Source organism: Lampetra fluviatilis, chromosome 1 (assembly GCF_964198595.1).
Source record: "Lampetra fluviatilis chromosome 1, kcLamFluv1.1, whole genome shotgun sequence".
NCBI classification, from domain to species: domain Eukaryota; kingdom Metazoa; phylum Chordata; class Hyperoartia; order Petromyzontiformes; family Petromyzontidae; genus Lampetra; species Lampetra fluviatilis.
Window position 1 is genome coordinate 19724432 of NC_136275.1, and position 23947 is coordinate 19748378.

Below are 23947 nucleotides of genomic sequence, written 5' to 3' on the forward strand. Positions count from 1 at the left end.
AACTTCCCTTAACACTTCATGTAAAGCTTCTACGTGCTTTGAGACTAAAAAATGAACAGGCATGTCAATCCCTTCTGGATGAAGGCTTCCCCATTTCGTTGGTCGTGGATGTAGAGAAGACATGTCTAAACCGTCTTGGTTTGTTTGTAGAGCCCACCGCCCGGTAATGTCCACTGAAAAATTAAATGCGAAAACATTGTTTACACAAGATAGACCAGGGGTCGGCAACCAAAATAACAAGAAGAGCCATTTCTTTCCAATTCGGTACAAAATTCAGTATTTCAAGAGCCGCAATGCATCTATGTACATATACTGTACATACGTACATATCGTCCAGAAGCAGCCCGTAAAGAGCCGCATGCGGCTCCGGAGCCGTAGGTTGCCGACCCCTGAGATAGACCATCAGTTGACAGCTTTGCAATGCGATCCCATTGCTCAACACTAGAGCGCGCTTATATTAGATTGACACCTATAAATTTCCACATACGCCACAAAGTTGAGCTTTAATTTGTGGCCATGTCGCTTCTGAAAATTTAGTTATCGCTCAGTGGGATTTACCTGGTAAAATCACGTTTATTTCGTGGGGTACTTACCTTTCCTATACTTTGCACTTTTTGTAGTTTGCTGTAACTTTCTGACTAGTCCCACTGGACATCTGTGAAAGAGTTCTCTCGCTCAGATTCCTCCAGGATACCAAAAATATAATCACCCAGGAATGTGTCCTTCACGCTCGTGACGTCACTCCACATCGACCAGCCCCCCTCATTAATATTCATGAGCAAATGACGTCCACCAAATGGAATGGACACCCCCCCCCATCCCTCATTAATAATCATGAGCGGGTGACTTCACTCAATATGGAGTAAATCCCCTCACTAATTATAATGCTCAAGTGACGTCACTCATTGACCCCCCCCTCATTAATAATCATGAGCCGGTGACGTCACTCCACAAAACCATCCCCTCAATCATTATAAAGTGACGTCCTCCAAATGGACACCCCCCCCCCATTCATAATTAGCGAAGCGCCTCCTCCCCCCTCCTCAGCGTCAACTTACAACCCTCACTACAAAGGCAGAACCCTCACTTCACGCGATCTCCGTAACGCGTTTGAGACAAAGTAAAAAGGAAACCATAACGAAGAAGGGATTATAACCTTAGAATGAAATAGGTCTGTCACCGCGCGCCCTTACAAATTGCACTCTCATTGATACAATGAATATCACGTCGCGGTCTGCTTTTTGCTTGAAAGTTTCAGATTTACTGCAACACACCCGTCCTTGGACGGGCAAAAGGCTAGTAAATTAAGATTCTGAACAGCCGTCATAACTGCGTGCACAATTGGCCTTAAATTGTAAACACCGACCACTTGAATCACGTGGCAATAGCGCACATATATAACCAATGGGAAACTATTTCCCCCATTATGAATGCCTTAAATTTTAGATTTTATAACATCACCTGTATGAACGCATGACCAGCAGATTTAATCGAGGTTTTTTTTGTTTGTTTTAATTGTATTAAGCAATGTTCTCAGTGGTATATTTGTTTAAAGTTATAACGCCCATCTCCCCGAAAGCAGCGGGTTATATACATACCAGGTACATGTACAGCTTCTAAATGTATAATTTGTGTATAAAGACATTTTTTTAATATATACATAACAATTCGTAACTTTCTACAACAAAATACCTTTAACATTAAACTATGTTCTTCTGATCAAAAAAGATCAACAATGCTCGCAATCACACAAGCAAATAGTAAATGCTACTTACGTGCGAAGTAGAATTATACATATTGTACACTGACGGCCAGTAATAACTGGGATTATGTCTTCACTCTACAAACCAGTCATGTCACATAGCGGTAATAAATACCAAACACTTTAGTGCACACCAACCATTTTTAGTGCACGTGAGACCTCTCGGCTACCATTCCAACAAGCAAGCAATGGAGCAACAAAAACCTAACTACACGTGACATTTGGTCAAAACAACTGCTCAGTTACATAACCTCTTTATAAGAAAATGAAGAAAAAAGTTACCCATCAAACAAAACAGACGTTATCCCATTTCATGTTCATCTCCACTAAATCACATTATCAAATTAAGCCAAACTAAACATTTTCACCTTTTTGTTATATAGTGTTTGCTTTACATTGGCAACCATTCACCAACATCCCACCAACTTTTAAAAGCTGTCCATCTAGAAACATGAAAATGGAGAGTATATCAACAGCAATATAATTCCATGTACATGCATTGATGTAGAATGTTAATGTCATAGCAAAATGCACAACCCAGAGCTCAGCACTGTAGACTATCAAAAGCATTTTTTGTAGAGGTGGTTCTCCTTGGGGTTTTAAGATACCCAACCTTCATCAGAGAGAGTTTGTTCTACGAGCCGTTCGAAGCATTGCAGAGTACCTTGTCATTGTTCCTGCTCTGGTACGACCAAGCCCCTGTGACGAGCCATTTGAGTTGCACTTCTCACCAGGGGGGGTTTCGGCATGCGCGTAATCACACGATGACCAACGCTGCACATCATTAGAGGCGTCCACAGGTGGGTCAGGTGGCACCGATGATGTGGTGTGGTGCGCATGCATCTCAGAGTTCTGTACACTGCTGCTCGTGTTCGCCAACCTGCTCACAGTAGAGCGCAGATTGCGCTTGCCTTGTGTACACTCCACGTCGCTTGCCGAATGTACGCGTTTTTCTATGCCTTGGGCCAAAGATCCAGTTGTCAGTTGTTGCCAAATGCTGCTGTCTGTGTTGTTACGGGATGGTATTGGAGAGTCTGGATTCAGGGGTGTCACTACATCAAGGGGAGATGATGGGTCTTGCCCATCTGCTGAGCTCCACTCATCACCGCCCGCCAAGGCCGCCTCCTCTTCCTCCCGCAGAGGGAACGTCCGACGCTCCCATGGTTGTACCACCTGAAACGCACGAAGAAATGAACACCGCCTACTGTCAAGACTCAAACACTCAATAACTAAATCAAGGCTCCACTGCTGCTGCATCCAAGACTCATTTTACTAAAACAACTTTATCCAATAACGTACATGTCATGCATCATTTTTGGAACCTGCATCATTTTTATATATTAATAGCGGGAAGTACCCGGCATTGCCCGGGGGAAAATTAGATTTCAAAACTTCTCTTAAAAACAAAACATATATACACAAATGAACCTTACGGCAGAACCCCGGGGGGTCCCATAAACCCTCAGCTCTTGCATAACCTGCGTTGCGACGTCATTTTATGTCTGTTGAAGGTGAACGATACACCAATCTATTCGTCTCGACGAGCTCTACACAATGCGCTAATCAAAGTTGCAAAGTTTTGTATCTTCTGCGCATTCGTCCTCACTGCGCTTGGACGACATGACAACTTAATTATTAGTGCCAGGTTGGTCGCAGCGTTTATGTGCGCAGTGGAATGGAGTTGGCAAAAGGTAATTAATTAATTAATTAAGATTTTTACTTCCGTTTATTCGGGACCCCGGGGTCCCACCATAAGGTTCAAATACGAAGCTACTGTGAAAGCCCGGTGTTCCGTTTGTCAGTCCATTTGTCCGTCAACAAAATTATAAGAGGCTTGCAGAAGTCCTGCATCAAAAAGTAATAGAAAGTGGCGGGTAAATATTTGATCTAAAATGTTTCTGAAAATTGTCGACCTACCCCCCATCAAAAATATTTTAAACCCCCCGTAGGCATATATACCTACACACCCGACATACATAGAGTGGTATCTAGTGACTCTATAGTAGTATCTGGCTCTACGGTAGTATCTACTGACTATAGTAGTATCTGCCAACTCTGTAGTTGTATCTACTTGACTGTACAGTCATTAGTTTAACACGTAGGCTTTCACGATCAGTATTATTCATAATAAAGGCTTTTGGGCTAGATCTCGTAAGCATAAATGTGTCGCAACCCTCCACCACCCGACACGGCCAATCAGTAAAAAATGTGTCACGTTAACAAAACGCCAATTAGTTACTTCTTCAGCCCACCTGTGTCTGAAGAGTGAATCCACAACATTTAGAATTTGAGTACGACGTTTCGCTGGTAATTATATCCAGCATCTTCGGGTTAAGAAATATAATTTGAGTATGATGTTTCGCTGGTAATTACATCTATAGTAGTATCTACCGACTTCATAGCAGGATATACTGGCTATAGTAGTGTCTGACTGTAATAGTATCTACTAACTTTATAGTAGTATCTACCGACTCTATAGCAGTATATACTAACTGTACAGTAGTATCTACCTACTCTACAGTAGTATCTACCGACTCTATAATATTATATATCGACTCTATAGCAGTATCTACTAACTATACAAAGAGCCGCGGTGAGGCCTAGTCCCGTGGAGAGCCCCCGGCCTTGCCTAGATTGCCCAGCCGGCCGAGGTGGCACCTTGGCCGGCTGAGGCTGGGCTGCTACTCCCCCCCACCATCCCTCCGCATGCTCTACAGTAGGAGTAACTACTGACTATAGTAGTATCTAACGACTCTATAGTAGTAACTGCACACATTGGGGTGGGGGGGGAGAAGAGGACATCAGTGTGAAATTTTACCTCTTTAGTCTTTTTTTATTTTGAACGCGAACAAAAAATATCCCCCGCCCCCACAGATCGGGGCTTATCGCGTAGTATCTGGGTACTTTTTTAATACGTCAACTCCACAGTTTGTCAGTTAAAAACGTCACAAGGTATGTCCACACACACACAGACAAAAACATATTTTTATAGATAAGATGCATAACTTATATTGATAAAGCCTATGCTTGGTTAGACCAATTCATGGGTGAATATTCTAAACACATTACTGCGGAGGGAGCTGGTAGGAACGTTGGGTTGCTCGGTCAATGACCAGGGTCAACCGCGGCGTGGTGTATTCCGCAAATATGGCCGACTGAGGGCGGGCACAAGCCGGCGTGAGCAGGTTAAACGTTGAGTTTTATAAGGGCACCACGGGGGTGACCAGCCCCTCCTCATCCAGCCCCAGCCCTCCCCACCCCGCCCATTTTGGATGCACGACGGACGGACAATAATCCCCTGTGGGCTGGTGTAACCAGGAGGTTCCTACCAGTATAAGGTTTCATGAGCACCAATGAACACTAGGATCAATGCTGGTTAGACACCTATAATTTCCTCAAAGCCAGTACTATACATCGCCTTTGGTAAAATTAAATTCATTCCACCAGTTTGCCCCAATGAAAGCATTGCCAAAAATAACTCGGTTAAGGAACTATTCTTCTCTTTCACCCATTCACTATTAAATCTAGACCCAAATAAAGAGAAACCTTTAATTACATACCACAAATATCTCTTCGGCATTCATATCGGGTGTGGACGAACGAGTTGACTCGCACAGAGAGTCCCTCAGACTCCTGTCTGTCGTTCTTTGCTGGATCGGCGGCTCGGTGTATGAGAGCTGTTCACCACCACCTCCTGACATGGACGTATCAGGAGACGGAGGCGGGGGCGTAGCACGCCCATCCGAGACACTCTTGTGAAATGACCTGCAACAAATCCACAGGATTCAATGTGATGTGGCAATGCTATTTGCAATACATATATTTCGCTTTTGACTGTAGACATCACATTATGAACAATGTACCTTGTAATATGAAAGCTTCAAATCAAGATTGTAATATGATTGTCAATAATTAATACAAAGTTTATGAATTACTATTGTCCGAGACAGTGACAATTAGGAAATCAGCTTTTTGTATTTAAAAAAAATGTGTCTTTCCAACTAGTAGTTGACATCTACAGGCCACCTCTGGGCTTTACATATTACTTGAGCGAGGTGCCAAAATGTGTCCACAAAGCCTGAAGAGATGATTTATTCCCTTAATTTTCAGACTTCCTAGGCAAAAAGTGGTTACTGCATTCCTTCTTATCCTATGCATATTCCTTCATGTGATGTAGTCACAAGTCATATATGCAGCACTCTTGAGTATCACATATAATAATTACAGCTTATATATAGAGTGCCTTTCATAAATTCTTAAGGTGCTTTTACATGGGGGAGGGGGGGGGGGTTAAGCAGTGGCCAAGTAAAAAATTCCTTCTGAATGAGAAATGTTTATAGGTGGAACTTGAAGATTCCAACTGAACCAGACTCCCTGACAGCATTTGCAGTTAAATGTAGCGAGACTCAGCTTTATCAAGTCTTTAATTTAAAATCACATACAAATATTTATACAGTCCAATGTTAACACATTTTCAGAGGGAGGCCACTTTCACCGATAAGACATGAGTATGAGGACCACCACACCGCCTGCAAGGAGTGTTTTCACGTTTGTCGGGGGCCGCACGTCAAGGGCCACACTAAAGGCTACCAGGGGCCGTCAGTGGCCTGCGTGCCTTGCAATTAAGGATGTTGGAATAGTCCCTGGCCATGTGCCCTCACGATACGGACCTGGTACGACGCTGAATTGCAGGCGACCAGACGCACCAGCGAGCCTTTTCCAACTGCTCACACTTGGCATGGCGAATGGCAAACGCCTCATCTGAAAGGTCTTCCACCTATGCCACACAGCCAGAGAACACACCCATTACCAACACAGATATGCTTTATTTTCCAGTTGTCAACTCCACTTGTTTTTTTAATTTGTATTTTATTCATCCATATTTTCCAAGTCCCAATAAATAAAAATAATTTGAACTTTACAGAAAACACTATTTTATTTACAATGCACACTACATTGTTGCACATCTACTCCGTAACTCAACAGCAAAAAAAGCAAAGTTTACAATTTTGATAGGAATGGGAATTATTTACCTCTCCTTCCTCCACATTAACTTCCTGCAGGTTAGTCACAGGCTCCAGCTCTTGCCACCTAAAGAACCAACAACAATTAAGCAACCAGCAATTTCGGGAAAAAATATTTTTGTTAGCCACTACATTTTTCATCATGGCATATGCCTTTCCACAATTGTTTATAACAAGGAACATATATATATTTAGTACATGATTGAGAATAGGTTTTCCCCTTTTTCTGGCAACAAAACAGGTGTTAAGATATTCTTGGTTCTTTCGGTAAAGTCACATAGAAGGAAAATAATAAAATCATAAAAATATAAAACAATAAAAATTCCCACGACGTTTCGACTACAACATAAGCAACCATCATTAGGTTTTGAAAAAAAAAATTATTGCTGTGGATTTCACACCTGATGATGATTGCTTGTGTTCCAGTCGAAACGTCGTGAGAATTTAATTGTTTAATATTATTATTTAATTATTTCCCTTCTACGTGACTTTACCGAAAGAACCAAGAATATGAATCCCTGCAGTCACGAAAGCTTTAAATCAGGTGTTAAGATGTTAAAACACCCATCTGAAACCTTTTATAAGGAATCATGTCTGCATTAACCACAATTCCTTTTGGTCAGAATGCAAACAAAAAACACCGATAATATATGCATTGTCTTTAAAACGGATTGGTCCACACCAGGCAGCTTTCTTTCGAGCCTAGTCTCACACGGAAAAACTATTCTCATATTTCGGTACTGGCAAAGGAGGTCGCATAATGTCGTACATGATTGAATGTAACATTTCAAAATGCAGGTAAAGTCCCGGCTACATATGTTGCAAGCTTAAAAAAAGGATTATACAAACCCTGGAGTGAGGATTTCCTTGTATTGGATTTTCTCGACCCGGGCTGGGGCGGCCATAGACAGTGGGATCACGATGTTATTTATGTCATATGAGCTCTCACCCCTGCGACGCCGTACTGCATTCTGGGTTCAGACAAAAGGGACCACAACTCTCAGCATCACGTTTTATACTGCAGATAAAGCTGAATAATTATTTTCTACCTTTAGTAATCGATGGTCATATTTAATCTCAAACATTTCCATACAGCGTTTCTAGCAAACTGTGTAAACAGTAGTTGACAATAACATTCACTACGAGTCTGAAAATGTGTCAAGGCTTATTCTTTCAGCCAGCGTGTCAATTATGTACACGTCAACTCGAGATACAATTAATTTGTGTGCTACCGTCTGCGTCATCACCTGTGCGGAAGTTGATGGAGTTGGTGTTGACGTTTGGCTTGATGTTCCGAGAGCCGTGGTGGGTGTTTCGCACAGAGTAGGCGTCTGTGTGTGCCTAATGGGGGTTCCCAGCACCCCATCAGGGCAGTCTCCCACAGTGAAGCTGCAGCTCCGCAAACTTCGCGACTTTTTGCTCGGCACTGCAGCAGACACAAATAGGCGTTTTAACCCAAAGATAAGTCATGTGACTGCATAACATTAATAACCGAGTAATAGTAATTTGAATTGTTTTTCAAATTAAATGGAAATACTTAGCCAAGTCCAATTAATGAACAAATATGGTTGCAACCTACTTTAAAAGTAACGTTTTATTGCCTGTCAAGTATGCTAATTATTTTAATGTTTTTAAATAATTTTTCAATAATTTTAAAATTATTAAAAATTGTGGATTATCTTCTTTCGGTAAAGTCACGTAGAATGGAAATAATAAAATAAAAAATAAAACATTATATTATTATTCTTATTTTATTTTATTATGTTTTATTTGATTTTTATTATTTTATTATTTCCATTCTACGTGAATTTACCGAAAGAACCAAGAAGATGAATCCCTGCAGTCACAAAAGCTTTAAATCGAAATTTAATTGTGGATTACATTACCCAAGTAAATAAAAAAACTTTGAGACTTTTTATCTAAGGGGTTAGGAAAATGCTTAAGCGCTTCGATATAGTGACAAATGAATAGCTGTGGCACTTCGGCTGAATTTAAAATGGATGCAATGAGAGAAAAGATAAAATACAAGCAGCCAATCCAATACCTTAATGGGAATTTGGCACAGAAGAAACATAATTTATCACATTTTTAAAGGAAGTGGACATGGGTACTGATATAGGTGGCATGATATTTTTTTGCAAAAGAATTTTAGTACAACAAACTGCAGGTGGAACCAATGATGTTCATATGGAATTCAAAGGGGGGAAATCATTCTCAGGACTACATGTATGACAAGTGAAGGCATTTACGTCATGGTGAATGTATTTTTCATTTTAAAGTCATTAGATTACACAGCAGAGGACTAGCAGCACCACTTTGGGATCACATTCAGGCAGCCAGCTGTGATAAAACCAGGATTCTCAAGTATAGTGAGAGTTGCTCAGTCACAAAAATGCTCCACAAAACACTGTAATTAAAGCAGGGATTTTCACTTCATTTGACATATTCCAGCGCTCAGAATGTATCATTCTGGAAAGTGGCCAGACAATGGCAGTGTTGAGTGATACCCCTCATGTGTGAATTTCCTCTGGGTAATCACATTTCTTCCCGCATGCCAAACAGTTATTATTAATGGTAATGGCCAAACATCTCGATAAACGACATGACTGAAAAGATCCTGAGATGCAGTGAGGCCATTCCAGGCTAAGAAAATGGAATAACTTTTCTTTATGTTGTCAGTTTTTGCAGACCAAAAACAAAGGGTGTGCCAATGGAGGTGACTTTATAAGTAGTTATACAACAAATACCAGGACCATTCGTTTGATACAAAGTAGCGTCATCCCAAAATAAGAATGTATTTGTTTCTTGACATCACACCGATCATTTAAATATAACTGGGAAAAATTTGAAAGAATTCATTTGAGGCTGGTGATGAATATAAGCGTTTGTACAACTGGGTTTACAATGTCAATATATAAATGCTTGCATGATACCGAGAACGGTGCCAGAACGCCGGCGCTTCCTGTTGGGGCTGCAGCTGTCTCCTCCCTCAGTGTCCGAGGGTTCCAGCAGAGAATGGTCCAGGTCTGCCCGCACCAGGTACTGTCGCATAGACTTTTCCAGGAACAAACTGCTCCACTCGAACCCTGTTCAGAATGAAAAACACACACCAGTCAGTTCTCTTAAGATATGTTAGACAAAAAAGTGCACAACTCATCAACTATTCACATTCACTTCTCACTGTGCTGTTGTTTGCAGGCTTTCTGCTCGGCTGTTGTGTTTTACTTTAGGTACTTTGTTGTGCAGAAAGCAAACTTAACCACAGCCAAGTCCATACCAAAGTACAGTTAGAACACCACCTTCAACAATAGGGGTATTCATTATGTTATTGTCCAAATCAAACCAAGTAAACTACTCGAAGCACACGTGGGGGGCACACATACTAATATTTTAGTGCCCATCGTGTAAGTGAAACAAATTAAAAACCCTGATTTACATCCGAGTGCCTTAACACAACATATGTTGAACGTCTTTCGCACTGTACAAAGCCAACCGTGCTAATCGGAGGTGCGGGGGGAAGGACAACTAAACACGAAAAACAATATAAAACAAAAAAGTTAGATAACAATTATTACATGAATTAACTCTGGAAAGAAAACAAAAATATCATGGTATAAATTGAGATGTGTAATTCATTTAATTACTAGAATTTGACATGTAATAATTCCACCTAAGGAATTTCAGAAACCTTCCAACACTTTTATCACAAGTGGCACTCACGCTCAGATGGCAGCTGTCCTGTGTCAAGCTTCTGACGCAATTTACGCTCCAAGAGTCCCCCAGAAGCTCCCCACTTGTTAGGCGTGCAGAATTTCCTCAGGGTATTCGCCTTAGCCTTTGGTACCAGCCTTGTTTGCCACTCCGGTTGCTTAAGCAAGCCACCAAACCGCTCTTGCAAGGGAATTTCTGTGCATAACACCACAGCAGGCATTTCAAAAAAGGATAATTATTTTATTGGCAATGTTTTCAAAACTGATTAAATTAAAACTGGAGCGAGAAAATTGTACAAAAACAGGGGGCATTAATGAAAGTAAAAATACCAAGTAAATACATCGCACTACGTGTAATATATTTTCAAACGATATTATAATAAAAAAAATCTTGGAGATAACAGCAATAAAAGTTAATGACATATCCCCCCCCCCACCTGGTGAAAGGACTAAGTTAACTTCACTTGTCCCCCAAAAAAATATTTAGAAATACGTAGCCTAAAACATCAATGAGATGTCCCCCCAGTATACTATTCTTTTGAGAGAACTTGAAAATGTTCCAGCTGTTGCCCAGGCAGCACAGTCAACAAAGTGAAATGTGGCACACCGTGTGGGAAAGACAGCACGGGGTGGAAGGAGGCGCGCAGCAGTGCCACCCTCTCCGGCACCGTCATGGTGTCCTGGTCCAAGGGCTGGTGCGTGACCACCTTAGAGGCGCAAACGATGCACGCCAGTGGTGGCTCACAGCCACAGGGTGTGGTCAAAGGGCGCTGGGCCTGAGGTGGGAATATGGCCAGAGCAGTATTTAAATTTACTTCCAACTCACAGTGCTCACCACAATAACTTTAGGTTTTCATAAGTTATAAATTAAAACCCCATCTTTTCTCCCTTGCACATCCGACTCCAACTCCCTGCCCCCACCCCCCCCAGCTAATATCAGGCCTATCCCCCCCCAACTCCTCCTTAACACTCCCACTTGTCCTCTGGTCAACTTAACTACATCACCACTTTTAATAACCACTCTTTATTTTAACTACTATCACCTGCTGTACAATTTTATAATCTTTGTAAAATGCCTTCGATTAAGACAATATAAATCTATATAAGATGACATAATGTATTTTTTTACATTCCATAAATCCTGTACACAAGATGTGAAAAATTATTGTACTCGTTTCACAGCTCACTCAAATTAATTTCAGATATTATTCTACACGCCGCTGTCATCGCAAAACCATCATTGTTGGATAAGTGCAGTACGCAAAAATGGATTAAGAGGCCGTCCAAAACCATATTTACATTTTGAAAATAAAACATGCTTCAAATCGCTTTAAACAATTGTCATTGTAGTGCGTATTTAAAGTGGCGCTGCACTCTGATGTTGTAGGAGAAAACATTTATTAAAACATCTATTTAATTAAGTAGAACGTATTGTCTATATTTAATTAAAGTTGCGCATTTTGATGTGACGTCACATTTCTCAACCCCCCCCCCCCCATCGGCACAAATGTCTGACCCCCCCCCCCCATAGGTGCGGTACGTCATTTATGGACGGCCCCTAACGTATTTTTGGTCATGAAATTTTCAAACAATAACTATATACTTAGGAGTATAATATTTTACGAGTTATGCTTGCGAAAATATTAGATTGGATAACAGTGGATACGGGGTACGTTTTTTCTCTTTCTAATATTTTGTCACATCTGTTGTACAAATGCTAAGTGCAGATATCAAGGACATGTATAAATACAGCATAATACTTTATATAATGGGGAAATCTTCCCACTATATGTGCATGTTAATGGCAACGCACTACCTTGCGGCTGAGGAAATAGGCATTGCCGACTCGGAGCGTGCGTCGCTTGCGGAAGTCCCGAAGGGGTCGCGTGCGCGCAGCCACACAGGTGTTGTCAGGTGGTGACAGGGGTGGAGACTGCATGATGGCAGCACATCCATCAGACTCGTCCACATCTGAGCCTTCTGTGGAACTATCGGCACACCCTCCATTCTCCGGCCTGGGCAAGCAAGGGCATGTAATGTTCTATAAACAATCCCATACCAATCTTGATTTGAAGCTTTCGTGACTGCAGGAATCCATACTCTTTGGTTCTTTCGGTAAAGTCACGTAGGTAGAAAAAATAATACATCACGACGTTGATCGCCACACAAGCAATTGTCTTCCGGTGGGAAAGATAAATAATTTTTTCTACCTACGTGACTTTACCGAAAGAACCAAAGAGTAGGAATCCCATACCAGCCATGCCAAAATTAAGCAAGGCTAAAAGAAACATTTCCAAACATTGCCACTTTGTAATCCATGTCAGTAACAGTGAAAATAGGGTTTTAAAATGCAACTGAAAGCCCTTATATAATTGCCAAATGAATGAGAGACGAGGACTTTTTTTTTTCCACCAAAGCACTAGTTTAATTTAGCTGACCATGGTCGGCAGATCCGTGAGACCTAACTTGGATCTGTAACAGTAATCAAGTTCTGATGAAAGAGTAAATTATATTTAATTTCATAAGTTTTAACACTCACAGGGGACCATCAAACAGCCTAAATGTAAGCAACAGCTTTCCAACCACACCTCACATGCCTATTGACAAATGTGGCAGAGAAAATAAAATGTTGTTTTACTTGTTACGATTTTAATTATAGCTTGAAGAGTGTGGATTTGTAAAGTTATACAAGCCAGTAATTCATTGATACTGCATCCCTATCTAACTTTCAGTCACTTATTGGATGACAAATTCGGATAACAACGGTATATCAATTCCCTGCATGAATGCATTCAAATTATGCCCTTGGAAAAACGTGTGGTTGGCCTACCCAGGCACGGTGCCATTGAGCTGGGGCATGGAAGGATTGGAGTGGGCAGGAGAGCCAGGGGAGATGGAGCTGAGAGGCGAGATCAGGCCACCCAGCGTCTGCGTCAGCTGCGAGCTCTGTGGACACATTGTTTTCCATCATTACGAAGCTGTGGAAAACTTTGAGAGAACCACAATACTCAAGGATTGATCAAGAAGCCAATAAACATTGACGTTCGGATTCCACACTTCATTGCAATGACTTGCAATTTCATTTTTGGAGAAACATGATCATTTTGTATTTGGGAAAAAACATGTCTGCCTTAAGAATATATTAGGGGTGACACTATGAGCCACATACTAAAACCTCCATCTGGCCAAGAGCCACAAATGACCACGTGGGTGTTCACGCGGTCGAATCGCTCGCACTGGTTAACTGTTGGGTATTGAATTTTTAAATCTGCGGGAGCACTCTGGAAATACCCATCTCTGGCTCCGCTACCAGAGGCAAGTGCCAGGTAGCTCCCGCTTCCAAAGTCAAAAAATGGCATCTCTATCAAGACGCACTTTAACCACCAATGAGCTGCATGTGGCCCACGAGCCACAGCTGACAATTAGCTGACCGCCAAAAAGGGAAATATGTTTACATGAGAAGCAACATATTGTTAAAGCAAATTCAACTTCCATCATTTAAAATCAAAGATGTCTACACCATGAATGAAACAAAAAAATATATTCAGACTGCATAATGGTGTGCGCACTTTAAGAAATAACCAAGCTCGTACCAGGATGTATCAACACATGAATTTATTAAATATTGTACTTGTGCTGAAGTAAACGTTTGATGTAAAATAAAGTCCACGGAAGTAAAAACAAATAACTTGCCATACACCTCATCTGTGTTCATATAAATAATTCAGTGAATATGCACGTGCAACTCGCCCATGGAAGACTGCAGTTACTAACCTGTTTGTGAATGTTGCTGAGCAGCACCGCGGGGCTGCAGGGAGACATCTCGGCCCTAGTGGATTTTCGAAGTGGACCTTTGAGCAGGGAGCCTGCTGCACCCAACCGCTGCATCAGGTCCACTGGTGCCTGAGGCTCCCCCAACATCACAGCACCCTGTATATAAAACATAACGTGCCCTTTCTCAGTTACATATATGTGTATATATTAATACTCATGCATTGTGTGAAAACTATGGGAACACTAAGCTTATGATCCTTTGAAATGGTTTGGAATCAAATCCCGGCAAGCAGAATTCCACATTTAGCCTCCTGCAACACCTCGAGTGGCAGTGCAGAGCCATGCGCAGTAGGTGGCACAGGATTTGTTGCTGCATGCACTGCAGTTTCCCTAGACTGTAGCACTATTTGTAGCTATTTTCCTCCATGTTTGTTTCTTCCTTCCTGTTCCTCAATGGCATCAACATAATTCGATGGTGAGTACATAACTACTAAGTAGAGTACAATGCACACACTAAATATAAGTTGTTTTTTATGTATGTATTATATTTCAATGTTTAGAGTACAGTAAATGTATTAAAACTCATTTTCATTCATGTTATGTGTTTGTAATGCTCATCAGGGTTCTCAGGATAATTAGCGATACGTTACATTCATTTGAATTAATTTTGCTGCTAGCTGGACCAGAGCTCCCTCCCAATGAGTGTTGCTAGCTGGGGTTTTACTGTAGTCTGTAAGAAGTAAAATATTATATTGCTGTACCGATTACAGTCTCAGTGGACGAGGCTGTAATCAGTACAGCAATGCACAGTATTCAAAATTACTATTCAGGCATTTCATTAAGAAATCTAAATCTCTACCCAAGGATACAAGTTGGTCTATTTTATCTATGGCTGCGTTTCTATGTTTGACAACATTTGTATGTCTGGCTTCTGTTACAAAGTGATGCTATGCATGCGTACTGTGAATGTACTTGACAGTGAATGCAATAATGCCCAAGGGGCAGACAAACAGAAGGTGCATGCTGTTAGAATGATTACATTAAGGGCACCGTTACAAACAGTTTTTGCTATAAAATAAATATTATTGACCTTAAAAAGCATTAGAAATACATTCTTTTTCACTATTAAAATGGATATACCACTTTTAAGTAAGAGGCCATGACTAACAGACCGTTTGCAGAAACTTTACTGGTGCTATACAGCACGTGTGTATGCAATATCACGTAATATCATTCAAGGCATTAGATTAACTTGCAGCCCTTTGCCAATATTCATTTAAATATAAAAAAACACGTGCCTTCATGCTCATATGAGCAATGGAATATTCATACACAGCTTTCACCCAGTGATGGCAATCAACATTCCCATTGCTGGGGCCCATTCTCTCCGTAGAATACTATTGTTGACAATCTCCCAAAGTGCTACCTAATTTTACTGACTGGAGAACTGAAGGGCCGAGTTGACTCTTGACCAGGATTTTAATGCACATCTTTCCAATTAAAGTTGAAAACTCTAATGGTAACACAGATATACAGCAAGTACTCTATTTAGGTTGCTCCTATTTACGTTGTTTCACAACGTTGCCGACGCAATTTCGATTTCAAAAGCACGATTAATTGTAACGTTATATTAAAAAATCAAAGAAAATAACGTGGTAGAAGTTTGAGCTGCGTACGTAACAACGCACTACGCCATGGGCGCCCCCCCCCCAAGCCAGAGCTCAAGCCTCAGCAGTGTTCACGATATCACCATACCGTAACTCAACTCCCCCTTTACCCTACACCAGGCCTCCAACTAAATGCAATCTTCGCCACCATCTCTGCTGAGTACTCTGTGTTAACTTACATAACGTGTTTAAAATTGTTATACAACATATTTTTGGGTACATTTCATGATTTTAGGGTACTAATACAAATATGTTCTGCTACTTTTGACCTAAAAATTACTCCCAGGAATGCATCCTTAATTAATGTCATTATATTAATGGTAAAATAGGTTTTGCCTTACATTGTTTTGCCAAATGTCACGTTTTCCAGGGACGCATCCCCTATGTAAATAGAGGACTTGCCGTATTCGAAACTGTACGATTACAAGAAATCCAAGCTAGCTGCTTGGTTAACTATTTCACCCATTAAAGCTAAAATGCCCATGTTATTCCAAAACGTACATTTTAAACAATTTAACGAGAACATTTCATTTCAATTAGCAGGCTGTTTTTGCATTCACAACCTCTCCACCACTTACTCACTTTCTTGTAATAGTGTCAAACAAAAAATAAAAATTCATCTTGATTTAGGTAAAGCAACCTCAATATGTTATGTAGATTTTTAAAGCTTTTTGTGCATTCATCTCAAGTACAGTTTTTACCATTAGTACAGATACAAATTACAATGAAATTTGGGGCATCCTTTACAGTTATTGAAACTGTCCAAACAAATAAACATGTACAATTACACATGCCAACAAATGAATCCCCCCTTGGGACAGAGCACGTTGCAGTCAAATTACTTCAAAATTAAATTGAACAAATTTATCAGATTTAAATCATGAAATATCAGTAAAATACGTGAACAAATACACATTTAGAACAAGCATACAAAAAAGGACAATATTTATCAAGCTGCTCCCTCCATGCTAACCTTGGCCTGACAGATATATCCCAATGTAATTATAGCAGCTGCAAATCACTGAAGGACTGCAGGCAATGTCAACCAATATTTTTAAAACAACCATCAACATCACCAGTCCCTTGCACACTGTAAGTGTTCATATGCCCACATGGCTATGGAACATGCACACAAACTACCATGGCCTGTGAGAGACAGGGCACGCGTATACGTGCCTTGTTGGTGCGGATCTGGCGGTACAGCTCATTGTGCTGGCGGATGCGATACTCCAGGTCGGACACCTGCGCAGTGAGCCACGTCCAGCGGCTCGCCACCATAGCCCGCTCCTCTGCCCAGCGCCACCCAGCACTCGTTTGTCTGTGGACCCACATGAGCAGGGCACATCATCCACTTTAATAAAGCCTGCTACATATGCGTAATATTAAGGGTCCGGGGAGAAAGCCTAAGCAAACATACTATGATGGGTTTTTCAAGTTGTGTCCCTTCAACAGATATTAATGTTAGGGAACAATTGTTTTGCTCTTGCAATTGCGTAATCAGTTAAAAACAGGTTTGTGTCATCACCCCAACCCACTTTAATCTTCACATACAGCAGATGAAAGTCAAACAACAATTTGTTCAAATATATTAAGTCAAATGGAAACTCAGTGGTTAAAATCCATAATTTTATTTTTAGCTACTGCTGTATATCTTTCTTAAAAGAGTTTTGGCCTCTTCCTTTGTACATTTCTATAAATATTGCATAATCTAATATAAAAGTTGTACCTTCCATATTATACTCAACCACTCTTACATCACATCAATATACCAATGGTTTCCATGAAAACCAACTAAAAGCGACACATTTATAATCCAACCCAGACCTCCTTAGCCACACTCGTATCAAAATGTTGCAACATCTTGCATGAAACTGACATGTGAAACCACAAGTGGACTATAATGGCAGATGAGAGCACTGCTGATTCGTCAGGACATCTAACAAAGCTTCACTCAACAACAATGGAAAGTGAATGACTTAACACTCGCATATATTTCCTTGCGAAAATATTTAGATTCCCAATTTTACAAACCACAAATCAAGATATATAATGCATATACCGTTATCGCTGGGCCTGGAATAGCTGATTTTACAAACAAAGCAATGGAGGTTTTTTTAGGGAAGTTTTAACCATGAGTTGGTAATTTCCCGAGTGTTGTCAGTAGATTAGTCAAGTGTTTATTCACCTTACCGAAAAAAACCAAAAAGGCCTACTTATTCCTTCTGGAGTATAATTGTCTTGGACATGATCTTTTTGCTGATATTTGGTAGTACAGTATAATAAAACCTTTAACTTACAAGAACATATTTTCAGTGTTTTCGTGTAACTTTATATTAGGTAGCGTATTAGATGCGTATGCAAATTATCCTTTTAAATAAACCTTGCATTACAGGATTGTGAATTACTATTTCGAACAGGATGAACATATATACGGCGAGTTTGTAACCTCGCCTGCACATGTATTACATATGTGCTCTGTTGCATGCCACATCGAATTTGAGGAAGCCATTAAGGCTGCTTGAAATAAAATAGGATTTATTTATTTCCCAATTTTGTCATTGTGAGTATCACCATCATGTCAAAAGACAAATTTGCAATTTTCACTCTGCAGCAAGCAGTCAAACATTTTTGCCGACTAGCCCCCAGAATAAGATATCAGAACTACTTCTGAATTGGACCTCTTTATCCACTAAGATTTGCATTTAACTGCCCGTATAGGACCCACCACTGCGATCTCTACATTGGGTCAAACTTAACATCTCTTAATGATCGACGGCTTGTGCATCAGGTCTTATTTATTCATGATGTACAGTACTTACAAAAAAATCAGCAGACTATCTGCTGGATCTCCTCACTGTTTCAAAGAACAAATGTGACCAGCTTGACATTCCTTATTGCCGTATAAATACTGGAGGAAGGGCCTTTGCTATTGATGTCCCCAGAGTCTGGACTGCTATCGCCAATAAACTGCAACGTGGATCACTACCTGTGAAATCTTCACTCAAAACTGCTCTAGACGAGTTGTACACCTCTAGCTGCCACTGCTATTCAGTGGCCTGAAATCAAATGTATCGCTCCGGATGACCGCTGTACAGTATGATATTGAGTTTTGATTAGTGTGCTGATCTTTAAAGGTGCATTGAAAATTTTTGAAACTCCTACGGATACTCCTGCGGATACTCCTGCTGTTATGGAGTGACTCATGCTGCCAGCTATGGCAGCAAAGTTTGGTCATACATGTTATGTATATCGTTTATTGTTCAATTTTAATCACAGTTCCTATGATCACTGTTAAATTTTTTTATAGCTTTATTTTGGTGATTTCGAAAACGTTTTGGTTTAGCCATATTTGTTTGCTGTAGTCCAGAGTTAGACTGATAATACTCTTTGGTTCTTTCAGTAAAGTCACGTAGGTATAAAATAAATCACGACGTTTCAATCGCAATACAAGCGGTCGCCCTCAGGCGGAATAAAAATATAATCCAGCAGTGGAACTGCTGAACTTTATCGAAAGAAACAAAGAGGATGGATTCCTGCAGTCACGAAAGCTTCAAATCAAGATTAGACTGACAACTTTAATATAAAGTCTTATGGTTGTTATTGTTTGACTTGCATCCCCACTGGGATTTTTGCAGACAGCATTAATATACGGTGCTTTTTCTGGAAGACTTTGTTGTTTTTTTCTGTTGCACCTAGTCACTTTAATATGTTTTTTGTTTGTTGCGGTTGCACCCGATTCAAAAGCCGCATGGCTCACAGGGCTATACCTAATAAATGAAATGAACACATTATGGGTAAACTTTAATTGCCTGCAGAATATTTGTCGCAAGACAAAACGAAACGTTTCGATATTAGGAATGGAATAAGCCAATTTAAGTGAAAAAAACTAAATTTACATGAGTTTTGTGCAGTCATTGACCAGGCTAAGACCATCATTTTTTTACACTTGAGAACCGGGTTTAACCAGAGGTAGCTGCCCATATTTTTATCCAGGAACACAGCGGTGCTTGTGCAGTGCTCGTACTCGAGCCATCCAAGCCACCCTTACACGAGCAAATGTTTTGTCCGCCTGTCCGTTGGCACTTCACCCGTTTTCACCATAACTGCAAAATCATAAACAAATTGTAATTATTATGCTTACTTACCCAAAAGGGCCTGCCAAGTTTTCAACAGAAGGGGTGATGTTGCTATATTTAATCACAACTCAATTTTAGTTAGTTTTCCTGTTTCGGGATGCTTGATCAATAACAGTTTACCCACCTATGAGATGAACAAAGAACCTCGAGGAAAATATGCTAAACAGGGGGAGAACAAACTCGTCACACAAAAAAGCCCAAATCAGAAAATGAACCCAGGCTCTCAATTGCAGTGGTAACACTTGCGCCACCTTGCCACCCCAAATATAGCTTACATAGCTTAACAATACAAATGCCAAGAGCTGCATGGTTTGTGTCTGGCAAGATTGTTAGACAAATTACTAGTTTTTATTTGAAATATAATTTTATGTTTTCCTGCTAAGACTGCAGAGGCGAGTATGTAAATAATGATACACCTACGCCACTGCATTCTGGTACACTGTACCTTCAACAATACACAATAAAGTAATTTATCAAAGAAAACCCCACTGAACCTTGAGACTTTTAGAAGCGCAGTTGGTGCATTGAGATGTTTGTCCGATGGTTTTCAAAATAACAAGTGTTGTGGGTAGGAGTATCCAGAATACAAAGTGAACACTCAAAGGTTCAAAGGGGTTCATGTACCCACTTGCATGTGGAAATATGCAACCACCTGTGGGTTTCACAAATCTTTATTTGAGCCACCAACCCTCACTCCCAAAGTGCTTGACCACCACGATGTACTCTATATGCATGGGTGATTGTATTGTATGTGTGTTATAGATCTGCATGTATTACAGTAAATGTGGTGGAGCAATGTTAGTGCGGTGATGTCCCTCCACTTCAAACACCTGAATTGACCAAAATATAAAGTACGCAAGTACAGTTAAACAACCCCCATGACAGACACAGTATGCGGAGGGCCTTAATCCATAAGTGTTTTTACCAATTATATTCTCTATTTGTGTATATGTACAATCAAATTGTAATAACAATCTTGAGAATCTTTAAATTCTCTGTAAACCAAGTATCCGTTTGTCTAAAGATCTTCAGCTTTGGAATCATATTAACAAAAGTCTCCCTTAATGGACTGCCTTGCTGGCTTTGTGCACGATAGAAACGATTAACAATTCGATGAAAATATGGCAGAAAACATGTGAAAATTTAAGATTATATAAAATTGCCAGAGTACCAGTCAGAATAAGGGATATTTTAGTCCAAGCTGAAAAGAAAATATTTCTACTTGCAATATCATTCACCTTAAACCAAAGTAATTAAGCAAATAAAAATGCATGAATTTCAAAAGACAAACCAAAACCCTTAAGATAAGAGGAATTTTAAACTGGGTATTAAAACAATATATTATCATAGCAAATCAGTACAATCTAATGTCCAATTCAATAGCTGCCGAATCATAAGAAAATATTTTTACCACTAAATAAATACGAAATCTACAGTTATAAATATCTGCATGTTTATTATGTAACCATTGAGCCACTCAGACACCTAAATGTCCACAGAAATGTAATTAGAAATGTTTGCTTTATCTAATTTCACAAATGCATCTCCACAAACCTCATTTTTAAACGAGAGAATTATGGAATTTGAATGTTGTACGGGGAGGTTAGGTGTGTATTAATTATCGGTGGCCTAAGATAATCGACAAAAAAAATAAACAGGTGGCAATTTCTGGACAGCCAAGTGCCCTCTATCAACGCAAAGGCAAATTAAGTCATAATTTGGCCATGCTACTTCCTTTTGCTTTTTGTTATTTTTCACATGTCAAATATTAGTTTTAATTCCTTTATACATATTTTTTGAAGATTTTGAAAATAACATTTAAAATGTAACCTGACATACTCTTAGGTTTTTTCGGTAAAGTCACGTAGGAAAAAAATAAAAAAGTAATAAAAATAAGAGAAATTATAGAAATATTTATTATTTTATTTCTATTGTTATTTCTATTATTATTATAATAGAAATATTTATTACTTAATTTCTTTTGTTATTTTTTTTTTTTTTATTTTTTTACCGACGTGACTTGACTGAAAAAATTTAAGAGTATGAATCCTTGCAGTCACGAAAGCTTCAAATCTAGAATGTAACCTGACAGTAGAAATAAGTGACCGACATGCTTACTAAAAAAAGAAAGCAATGTATACACGTCTATTTTTAAATATATATTTACCCTTCATTTTGCATATATTGTAAAATCATTTAATCTCACCGAGTTCTTTGCCAAATAGCTACTTTCCTTGCTCTCTAGAAAAAACCCCCACCAACAATGTAATAAATAAAAAGTGGGCCAGGCATGATAGATATGTTGGTTCCAAAAGGACTGAGGCAAGCAAAGGCAACTGGGTCTCGTGTGAATCATCTTTGAGAATAGTGCAACAGTAGTCGTTACAAATGTATTTGATCACCGGGTTTTAAAAACATGTTAAAATGTTTAGATAAGACCTAAACATATCAGGGAAATCGCGTAAACCAATACTCGTCCTAACTCTGATTCCACACAGGATTTACGCAAAATAAACCGCATGAATTCAAAGAGAACCTAAGGAGATTCCCGGTCGAGACCGCCCTTAAGTCCACCATTACTCATGTCTATACCACACACAAACAAGCACACGATATCATACAAAACACATGCACACAGCAGCTCTCACAAACACACCAAACTCGGGTGTGCAATCAATTAAAAACATATTTTTACTATTAAAATATGATTATACAGCCCCCTGAACTATATAGCTCTTTTCAGAAGCGACCTGGCCACAAATGATAGCTCAACGATGTAGCACAGTATCAGGTAGAAATTTATAGAAGCAAAATATCTGAACGCATATTTCTAAATGTGGAGGGGAAACCCGGAAGACTCGCATAAAAATCCACGCAACCATGGGAAGAACATGCAAAGCTCCAAATATACAGGCGTCAGGGTCGGGGTCAAACCCACGACCTACTGCATAGCAGGCAAGGTAGTTAAACATCTCGCCACAGTGGCGCCCCTGGGTCCGCATACACTGTACTCTCCCACACAAACTCGCACACAAAGACACGCAAAAAACACCCACTCTCAAACAACCACACATTCCCACACAAGGAAACTAGAATTACACACTCACAAAATGAATGCGCACCAAAGGACTCGCATTTCTTTAAAACTATTAATATATACTTACCTCACAGCCACAGACAGGCACGGATGTTGCATGGGGGTTGTCTTCCTGGCAACATATTGGCTAGTGCAGTGGGAATGATGTGGTAATCCCGAGTTACTGCTGCGCACCGGCTTTGCGACCTTGCTAGGACGTGCAACATACTTTGCCGTTTTTACCTATGCAATTCTGGATCCTACAACAATCGATGCACTTTGGACAAAGGCCTTTTAAAATATATTTATCAATTCTCTTGATGTTATACCCTCATTATGCTGTTATAGCTTTCAAAATTAACAACACTGTTCAGCTCAATCCCAAAAATTAATGCCACGCCTAAAAGGTGAATTATTTAACAGCCCATTTTACTTCATGGCCATGTAAATAGAGTGCACGTACCTTTCTTTTTTTTTAAACATGCTTAAAAATATAATGTATGTTTAACTTCTTTCGCACAGTACATAGTCAAACGTGCTAATTTGAGGTGCTTGTTGCATTATTACTGAACATTTTCTGGAAAAAAATTCCGTTGTGGCAATGGCTAAGTATTCCTTTTCTATATGGTTGACAATGTTAATCAGACTTAATTTGGAGCTTTCGTGACTGCAGGAATTATTCTTTGGTTCTTTCGGTAAAGTCACGTAAAAAGATAAAATAAATGTTTAATTTAATTTATAAATAAATTTGTTTTTATTTAATTTATTATTTTATCTTTATACGTGACTTTACCGAAA

At 39.8% G+C, this 23947-nt stretch overlaps 1 protein-coding gene across 5 annotated transcripts in view; it reads right to left on the bottom strand.

Annotated features, from left to right (window-relative positions):
- Positions 1-1280: 1280 nt before the first annotated feature.
- Positions 1281-23947, bottom strand: part of LOC144933762 (KAT8 regulatory NSL complex subunit 1-like) — a 49593-nt gene continuing 26926 nt past the window's right edge. For 3 of the 5 annotated variants that reach the window (XM_078858845.1, XM_078858855.1, XM_078858864.1), the window contains 13 exons: positions 17114-17255; positions 14271-14426; positions 13327-13442; positions 12313-12511; positions 11104-11272; positions 10507-10692; positions 9720-9872; positions 8034-8212; positions 7636-7757; positions 6796-6853; positions 6433-6539; positions 5323-5527; positions 1281-2935 (listed from right to left, as the gene is read on the bottom strand). In XM_078858845.1, coding sequence (XP_078714971.1) covers positions 2381-2935; positions 5323-5527; positions 6433-6539; positions 6796-6853; positions 7636-7757; positions 8034-8212; positions 9720-9872; positions 10507-10692; positions 11104-11272; positions 12313-12511; positions 13327-13442; positions 14271-14426; positions 17114-17255 — 2347 coding nt within the window. In that variant the 3' untranslated portion in view covers positions 1281-2380. The remainder of the gene's footprint in view (positions 2936-5322; positions 5528-6432; positions 6540-6795; positions 6854-7635; positions 7758-8033; positions 8213-9719; positions 9873-10506; positions 10693-11103; positions 11273-12312; positions 12512-13326; positions 13443-14270; positions 14427-17113; positions 17256-23947) is intronic. The other 2 variants (XM_078858873.1, XM_078858835.1) reach the window with 2 other exon arrangements.